The following is a 9,950-nucleotide window of genomic DNA, read 5'->3' on the forward strand; positions in this document are numbered from 1 at the left end:
TGGACTGAAACACTGCATGCTGACAATAATTTCTAATAAGAAATAACAGAAGAAATGTTTATTAATAAATGGTTTTGATTTAGGAGTAACACTTTACAATAAGGTTTCATTAGTTAACATGAACTATTACTAAACTGCACTTCTAAAGCATTTATTAATTTTTGTTAATTTCAACATTTACTTATACATTATTAAAATACATTATTAAAATACAAACAAACTAATGTTAACAAATGAAACCTTGTTTTAAAGTGTTAAACGAAATGAAAAATGCATAGCATGTGGATACTTAAAGAAAAAAAACAGAATCCCTTTTGATATGCAGTTTTTACAACAAGGAAAGTTTTCGCATATTTTTTTGTTTAATGTTGATATATATTTGAATTGATATCAAAAATGTTTTAAGATTTGGTTTAATCTTGTATTTTTCATTAGCTAACATGTTATTTTTTTGACTACATTTAGATGTCAGTAAAATTGACAAAAATGTATGACATGACAAAACTTAAAGGGGACCTATTATGCCAAAATCACTTTTATACTGTTTTGAACATATTTGAGTCCGCAGTGTGTGTACAAATCCACCCTATTGTGGTAAAAGTCCATGTCTCAAAAAACAGTATCTCAAAATGAGCCATTCAGGAATGTTCTCCAATGTAATGTCACATTGGAACATATATAGCAGTAGGTATACTGTGTATTACGCTGCTGTCACTTTGATACACAGATCTAATATACATATAGCATTTCTTTACTTACTGTCTACTTTCACAGACATAACTGACTGTATTTGAGAACTTGTGCAGTTTGTGTGTATTTGACAGTTTAAAGGTGCATTGTGTAATATTTAAGAGGATGTTGACAGAAATGCAATATTAAATAACTATGTTTTCAGTGGTGTATAAAGACCTTTCTTAATGAACCGTTATGTTTTTATTACCTTAGAATGAGCCATTTCTATCTACATAAATAGCCCTTACATTGAAATGCAGCGATATGTTACAGTAGCCCTAAACTGACAAACGCGTAACTATGTTGTTCTTCATGCAAAGAAGCTAGCTAAAGTCAGCGAATAAAACACTGAGACAATGATGAACAAGTAACAATAATATTCGCAATAACATATCGTTTTAGTGAATAATTAAGTAAACCTAATATCTTAATTTAACCTCATTGCTTAACTGGCTACTCTCTGCTGTCTCAGACGAAGACATCTTTTCCTGTCAGCCACCGTAACTTCTGTTGGTTGCAATTCACAACCTCACCACTAGATGCCGCTAAAATGACACAGTGCATCTTTAAGTGCAATAATATGTGACCGAGAAATTAGTTTGATTCTCACGGGACGCACCGCCTGACAGCCAGCTTTCTGTGTGTGTGCCTTGGATTTGTAAGCTCAGAATATCAGCATTACAAACTGATATGGCTTTAAAATGCATACAAATAAAAACACTTTCATGATGACAAAGAACTGCGAAGTCACGTGAGCGTGGCTGTATAGGTTCCGCCCTCTTCTGGAAAGCTCATTCGCATTTAAAGATACATGTATGAAAACAGCATGTTTTTCCTTCCACTCAAAAATATACAACATGGGATAATAAATTATTTGTGGGGTATTTTGAACTAATAAATTCACCAACACATTCTAGGGACACTTGACAATTATATTACATCTTGTAAAAAGTCCCATAAGGTACCCCATTAAAAATAAATTTACAGGATATCTTTGTCAAAAGACAAACAAGAGCCACAAGTTATATATTTTTATATAGATGTGGATATAATAATTGTGAATAAAGTGTATTATAATATATAAATATTTCCAAAAACGTTGAAATTGAAACTGTAACAAAAATATTGCTTAATGCTGGTGACATAATTTCCTGCAATGACCGTTTTAAGATTGGAGCAATAAAGTTATTTGACCTTGTAACATTTTCATTTCCACTTAATTTTGTTAATAAACAATCTTAAAAGAAGTTTCTGGAAATTCTATTTGAGTTAAACTTAGTGCTGGGCGGTATACCGGTTCATACCGAAAACCGGTGTAAATTTTTGTTATGATATTAATTTTTAACATACCGCCATACCGATGTATTTAATTACACAATGTTCGGAACGAACGTTACGCTGCGCCGCGCGTCACTGTTTCAGACAGACCCTTTACAACGTTGCACTTCTAAGCAGCGACTGCGAGGCGAGGGTAAACAGCAGTTTTCTTTTACTGTCTATGGGTAAACAGCAGTGCTCTGGTGTTACATTACAGGGAAGATGGATGCTGCAGAACTATGGCGTTATTTTCCTGTCAAATGTCGAGAGCGCATTATTGTAGCGCGAAAGTACATTAATATAATGCGCAAGCGCGAATCTCTCTGCTCGCGCGCTGAATATAATGTGCCACGCTCTCAGATATACGCTGCTCACGTTGGTCTATTTTCTCTGGGCTCGCTCAGAGAATCCTGCACTTAAAACGTGTTCAGTGCAATCTCTAATCTCTCCCCTTCCCCAGCTAACAATTTTAGGTTATAAGAACGATTTCATAACGTTCCCATTAAGTTATAAAAAAGTTATTTCTAAATGTTCTAGGAACATTCAAAACGTCCAATTTTTAGACGTTGTATTAACGTTATTTCTTGGTTATAAGAACGTTCAATTATCCCGTTATAAACGTTGTATTAACGTTCTTGCTTGATTATAAGAACATCATTCAAATTTCATTTGAACGTTAATTGTCCCGTTATATAAACGTTGTGTTAACGTTATTTCCTGGTTATAAGAACGTTATTAGAACGTTAAGAAATAACAATTTTAGGTTATACTGGGCGCTATTCTATTCTACAATATTCACTAATGACAGTAAAATAGACCATCCTAAGTCAATTTACTGCAGTGATTCCTCTCTCAACCAGTAGAAAATGCTTTGAACACCTGATTATGCATGAAAAAAAAACCTGTCATAAACTGGAAAACCGGCAAATGTGATATACATTTTTGGTCAAACCGCCCAGCACTAGTTCAACTAATGCTCACACATCACAGAGGGGCAAATAAATTTGACAAATTGGACAGATTGCCACCGCAAACACTCTTACAAAAACAGTAAATTAACATGATTATGTATGTTTGGGCATAAATCTTCTTTCTAAATCTTGTTGATTTAGAAGAAAAGAGACAAAACACCCATCTTTGTTGCATAACCTTGAATCTGTGATTTATTTAGCAATTATTCAGCCATTGAAGCTCCATATGTCAGTCCCATCACAGTCCTCTGGCTTTAACAGATGATTGCTGTCCATTTCGAAGATCAAAAAGGAAGTGATGTGTATCCTCATCATGTCATGTCCTAAAAAAGCATCTTAAGTGCAAAACCCTTCATGTCTAGTCAAGGCAAGCATATTGTTCACTGTAACTGTAGGGAACTTAGAATACATTTTTAAAGTAAATCTTGTGCAATTGCATTTGCCAGGGAAAACTAGTTTCATAGTTCAAAATCCTTAGTTCACAGTCACAGAATGCCATGAAATATTGCTCCATTCCATAAAATATGTCAGACTTCAGATTGCATTACGACCAAAAGGAGCTGTGACTCCGCATACCAGAGGGTTGAGAGTCATGCATGAAAATCAGATTCTTGGCATGATGTCGTCATTTTGTTCGGACTTTGTGTGGCAGCCAGCCGAACAGCTTCCTGCATAATTTCTTCCTCTTGATTTTGGCCTTGAACAGGCACTGATTCTCTGGGTGAGCCTGAGACTGAATCTGAGGCATAATCTCAGTCTGAGATTGAATCTGAGATATAATCTGATTCTGAGATTGAATCTGAGGCTGAATCTGAATCTGAGAGTGAGGCTGAATCCGAGATATAATCTGAGGCCGAGACTGTGACGGCGAATGAGTTTGAATTTGAGACTGAGCCTGGATTTGGGACTGAGCCTGGATTTGGCACTGAATCTGAGAAATAATCTGAGGCTGACTTTGAGTTTGACTCTCAGATTGACTTTGGGTCATAATGTTGGCATTTAGCTGTTGTAATTTGTGATTCTGAATGAGTAAGGTGAGTAAAGAAAGAGATTCTTCATATCCTTCTCTCCTCTCTGGGGATGGTGGACACAGACTCTGGAAGAGCTCCTTGAATCTTCTCTCCTTTTGCCGGAAGTCATACTCCACACTAGCCCAAAGAGTGAGTAAAAAAAGCGGGAGAGAGAGAAGAGAAAAGGTAGGGCGATAGAAACGAGAGCATTTCAAGTTACATCTATTTCTCATAGTTCAAGCCTCATAGTTATTTTCCCCTTTGGAATTAGATGCATTTACACTATTGGTCAAAAGTTTGGGGTCAGTAAGATTTTTTTAAATGTTTTTGAAAAGTCTCTTTTGCTCACCAAGGATACATTTATTTGATTAAAATAGAGTAAACACGGTAATATTGTGAATTATTATAAAAATGTTAAATACTTGTCTTATACAATAATATGTAATTTATTCATGTGATGACAAAGCTGCATTATCAGCATCATTACTCCAGTCCTATCCTCAGTATCAATTGATCTGTCAGAAATCATTCAAATAATGCTAATTTGATGCTCAATAAACATTTATTATTATCGTCATTGTTGATAACACTTATGCTGCTTCATAGTTTTTGAGGAAACTGTGACACATTTTATATATTATATAATACATATAAAATAAAATAAATAGAATAACACATTTTATTTTATTCTGTATACATTACATACTGTACAAATATATGTTTGTGTGTGTGTAATTGCAAGTCAAATGTGTTTTTGTCTATTTTGTCTGTTATTTTCTCCCACTATCCATACATTAATAATAATATAAATATTATTGTAAAATATTATTAATAAATGAATATGAATTTCTTTATTTCGTTAGTAGAAGAAAATATTGTGTCTATGGAAAGAAATAGAATTTGAATCTAGTTGTATCAAACTGGAAGACACTAAAATAAAATAAAAAATCATGCTTAAAGGGATAGTTCACCCAAAATTGAAAATTCTGTCATCATTTACTCACCCGCTTTTCGTTCCAAGCCTGTATGTCATTCCTTCTTGTGACATTCCTTCACAAAAGAAGATAAGATAAGAACGTTGGGGTCCAACATTGGACCCCATTCACTTTTATTGAAAAAAAAAAAAAAACATTTGTAAAAATATCTTATTTTGTGCTTCACAGAAGACAGAAGTCTTACAGGTTTGGAATGACATGAGGGTGAGTAAATTATGACAGGAATTTTGGGGGAACTATAGGTAATACGGTAATTACACACCATGTCGTAATTACAAGATTTTAACTTGTAAATAGCCTTCACGTCCTCGTTGAGCTCGTAACTACCATTTCTAAATTGGAAATCTTTTAAGAGCTCCTACTTGTATCACGTGACTGCTGCAGATTAATTTAGGCATTGATAGTGTTGCCATAGAAATGCATAATTCCTAGTCCGACGACGTGGACGAACAGCGGAGAGTAGAATGTGTTGTCATCTTGAAATTACGGTAATTAAGACATGGTGTAAATGCAGCATATCTCTTTAAAATGGTTGGTAGTCTCACTGGGTGCTCTCACCTGTAGACAGCACATGCAGTCTTCTGACAGGTGGAACAGTCACTTAGGTCTTGCCCAGTCCGAAAACATCGCCGACTACATAAATAGAAAACATGCAAGGAAAATTATTTTAAAAAGCATTGTTTTAGTATGCCTTTCGCCTTGCACTCACATCCATAAATGCATTTAGAACTAATTTACATCGCTTATTGACCTACGCTTGGAGATAAAAATCAAATGTACATCAAATTAAACAACGACTATCTTCTTCTCCTGCCACTCCGCTCTGAGAATTTCTCAAAATTACCTTTAACACATCCAGCACGCCAGTCACACTCGTCTATTATCTGCTAATTTTTGAATAACTCAGTCTCTCACCCTTTGCTGAGTGCGTGGCTCATCTCCAGGTCCTTGATGCAGTTGAGAAGAGTTGTGACTCTTTCCTTGTTGGATTGCAGACTCTCCTCTACCATCTCTAGTCTATGCTTAGGGTCCCGACGACTGCCACAGTGAGGCGATGCAGGCAGCAACCGGACCGCACAAGCCGGATGGTCGTGCGCTAGGGAACAGTGTTCATTTGGGACTGACCCAATTGCTTCAGAATGGGATTCCATTTGTGTTTTTGAGTTCTGGAAATTCCCTCCATTCTGTGAGTGCTGCTTAGGCAAAGTGCCTGAGGGTGTCAGAGGTGGGTTTTGGTTGGTGGCCACATTCAGGCCTCTGTTTTCACTGGCCCCCGATATGTATTTAAAAGTTGGCGCTTGCGGAGGTGCAGAAGAAGGTTTGGGAGGTCGACAAGTAGGTGTCACAGAGGGAGGTGGTTTGTTTGGAGGTTGAAGCAAGTGTTGTGAGCCATTGATCATTGGAAGTTCTGGTTCTGCAGCCTTCATTTCAGTTTGTTTCTTTGACTCTGTGTCATTCCAAGACTTAAACTCATTCCCATTGAGTGTTTTAGCTTGAGGAAAAGGTCTAGTGGAAGCGATGGCTAGTAATGGGGACTCAAGAGTGTCATTATTAAGCTGATTCAGGACAGTGCGTCTGAGAACTGTAGGCTCTGTCTGTCTATGTGGCGTTTTCAAATGAACACACAAAGCGCGCGGGGCTGCTTTGGACCCGGGGCTATTTTGAGAACGTTCTTTGGTGTATGTTTGCATTTCCATCTCAGTCTGAGTGGTGGTAAATGTATTTGGGAGGTTCTGATGGTTGATTTCTTGTGTCGTAAGTGTTGCTTTGTGATGGGTTGACATATTTGGGGCATGTGAAAACAAGCGAGTGTCATTTTGGCTTTTTGACTCAAGATAAGGATGTGACAGTGCGTCTTTATGTGTGGATATACCCTGCAGTGATGTTCCACTGGTGTTTGTTTGCTGAGTGGATGTGTGGGAAGCTTGCTTGTGCGTGTCGGCGGGCGAAAGAGTGCCGGTGTGTATTGACGCGTGACGTGATTCACCGTGAGGCCCTGAGAGTTTATGTGTGTGTGTTACTAGCGCAAAATGCAAACGTGAATCCGAGGGTGAGGATTCTGACTCTGTGTCAGCACAGATTTGCGTCCCGCTTTGAGGTTTAATGCCAAAATTTGTGTGTGAGCACATTGATGGTTTAGTGTGCGTGTCAAACTTGGACTCTAATCCATTAGGGAATTTAACCTGTCTGTGAAGGTTTGAAGCAGGTGGGGATATAACACCTTCATTCACACAACTCCGCTCTATAGTTTGGTGTTTAACATTTGAATGTAAATGAAAACAGGTAGGAGATTTAGAAAGAGTACTTGTCGGATTCAATCGTGAGCAATTGCCATATTGAGGTTTGGAGTTCTGTGGTGTGCTAGTTTGGGGGAAAATCTGTTGTTTCAAAGTAGTTTGCAAAGGTTTGATGTGTATTTTATTTTGTGACTGGGTAGGCTCTGAGTGTGTGGGTGCAGCTTGGTTTTCTTGATTTGGAGGTTTCTCATCAGGGTTTGGCTGGTGAGATGATCTAAAGTATGTGATCGCATGTGGTATTCTAGTACTTGTCACCTGTGTGGCTGTTGACTTCTCATTTGGGCTGTTTTTGTGTATTTGGGGAGGGTTAAGAGACACAGGTCTGCAGGGACAAGAGTTGTGAGGTTTGTTAGCGTTCGAGAGTGTGTTTACGACCTTTGTCGCAGCTCTATCCTCTTTCACGGTAACAGTGAGCGTGTGTGTATTTAGAGCCGATGAACAACGGGTATGATTAATGTGTGTGTCAGCATTAGATTCCCTCTTGACTGCGTGATGATTAGTGAGGTTTGATGCCTCACTCTGCTGAGCAGGCAGCAGAGATAATGGCCATTCCTTGTTTATATTCATGTTGAGATAAGAATGAAGGTTAAGGCTCATGGGGTGCTGCTCTGACTGTGTAACACTGCGGTCGGTGTGCCTTTCTATCTGCGTGTATTTCTGCACGTCACTCCTAGGGTAAAAAGGGGATGAATGTCTCGATTGGAGTCCTAGAGAACCAGCAGAAGTTGGAGGCGTGATCGCCCTGGTTTGGCTATGGAGTTCAGGAGGTGCTGTATTCTGCCTGCCCCCACAAGTGCTGCAGAAGGTCAAGAGAGGTCTATTAGGAGGTGAATGCAGAGGTAAAGTTTTTTTCTGTCCAGTTGTAGACTCCTTCCCTTCACTGATGTCACTACTGATCCCGCCCATTATCTCAGAGTCAACCACACTTCCATTGGTGAAGTGACAATTCCGTCTCGGTTTTAGCCTGCTGTTAGCCACACCTCTTAACAGAGGACTGGTTCTGATTGGACGGTTATGGCACTGGACTTCTTCCCTGATGCTTTTACAAATATCCCTCTCCATCCCCTCAAAGGTCACACCCTTTTTTATTTTAGCCTCTAGACTTCTTCGTTTAATAATGATACTTCTTGTTTTTTCTTTCCCGTTATCTTCCTTTTTACCAGCCTCATTTAGGATGTTGCCATTAGGTGGCATGATCACTGTTTTTTCTGATTGATTTCTACCAGTGTCCCTATGTTTAACACCCAGCTGCAGTTGGTTGTTTCTCATTGCAGGTGATGTCTGAACACCGACGTTACAGTGATGAGTCAGTGTGAGGGCCGCCATATTACTGGTCCCATTTGCCACGGTCCTCCAGACACGTGTCCCCACAAGGGCGGGCTCTCCGAGAACTGGCACCGGAGTGGTGTGATCAGCTGCCCGTCTACCCATCTCAAGTATAACTGGTCCAGGCAGACTTGAGTAGAAATCAATGCAATTGACCACTATGGTGCACCTGAGGTGGAAGGAGAAAGAGAACTCTTGAAAGTAAATAGACTGAAAAAGGCAGACAAAAGGTGAATAGTAATGAACGTTATTTGGACTGCAAAAAAACCTGATACATGAGTCATACTTAAAAAAAAAAAAAACTGGGCCATTCTTGCTCCGAAGAAAAAAATCTGAATTTATTTGTTTGTTTTCAGGTCTAAAAAGTCTATTAATTATTAGAATAATGACATTTTCCTCTCTTTTGTGTCAACCCAGTTTAATTCAAAATGTTTTGGGGTTGTATGTGAAATACTGGCAGTAATTAACTATATCAAATATTCTTGTACTTCGTGCCAAGTATAATACTTATCTGTTAAAAATGCATTTTTTTCCCCCCATAACAGAGAAAGATTGAACTTGATGAGGTCAGTATAAACATAAAATAATAAAAAATAAGGACTTTAAGAGAAATGGCTCTCTGTTTGAATAATGTGTTATGACTCATTATTGATTATGACTGAATAATATGTTATGACTTGAATAATGTGTTATCACTCTCTTAAATACGTCAGAAATGCAAGTATTTTAGGAAAAACAATCTATAGTTTAAGCAAGATTTCAATGAACTCAGGCTAGTCAAATATATATATGCGAAAAACATATTTTATATAACCCATGTAATGTAATGCGGATGAAAGGTGACGTGAATTGTTATATTCAGATTTAAAAAAAAACTTTTAAACAAAATTAAGTTTTATTTGTTTGAAAATTTCATGTAGCACAAATGGCACTGTTTTCTGACAATGACCCACATACACAAACTGCAAACTATAAGCCATCTGCTACCGCCTGCAGTTAGTTTTGAAATGAATACATAATATCAAGACATTAAATAAAAATGTAAAATTGGGGTGCAATCTATTATGAGGTGTATGATGCAAAAAAAAAAAGAAACCTCATGCTTCATATAATAAAATTCAAAGCTTCAATAACAACAATGCTGATTTCAGAGCACAATACCTTATAATAGAATTTACAAAAGACCTTCCTGCCTAAACCAGATGAATCCAATTTGGAAAGAGTAGGCACAAAGATGAGAGAGAACAGGGTGAAATCAAAAGAACAGAGTGATATCAAACATAGAGAGAGAGAGAGAGAGAG

The 9,950-nt window shown here is 37.7% G+C and overlaps 1 protein-coding gene across 3 annotated transcripts in view; it reads right to left on the reverse strand.

Moving 5' to 3' along the window:
• Positions 1-3,185: 3,185 nt before the first annotated feature.
• The window catches only part of LOC143750045 (uncharacterized), a 9,153-nt gene continuing 2,388 nt past the window's right edge, over positions 3,186-9,950 (reverse strand). For 2 of the 3 annotated variants that reach the window (XM_077242839.1, XM_077242840.1), the window contains 3 exons: positions 5,941-8,817; positions 5,584-5,658; positions 3,186-4,168 (listed from right to left, as the gene is read on the reverse strand). In XM_077242839.1, the coding sequence (XP_077098954.1) occupies positions 3,646-4,168; positions 5,584-5,658; positions 5,941-8,817 (3,475 nt within the window). In that variant the 3' untranslated portion in view covers positions 3,186-3,645. Of the gene's footprint in view, positions 4,169-5,034; positions 5,081-5,583; positions 5,659-5,940; positions 8,818-9,950 lie in introns of all 3 variants that reach the window. The other variant, XM_077242841.1, reaches the window with a different exon arrangement.

This window comes from Siphateles boraxobius, unplaced genomic scaffold (assembly GCF_051911475.1).
Source record: "Siphateles boraxobius isolate OS27281-9 unplaced genomic scaffold, OSU_SipBor_1 25, whole genome shotgun sequence".
In the NCBI taxonomy this organism is placed as follows: Eukaryota; Metazoa; Chordata; class Actinopteri; order Cypriniformes; family Leuciscidae; genus Siphateles; species Siphateles boraxobius.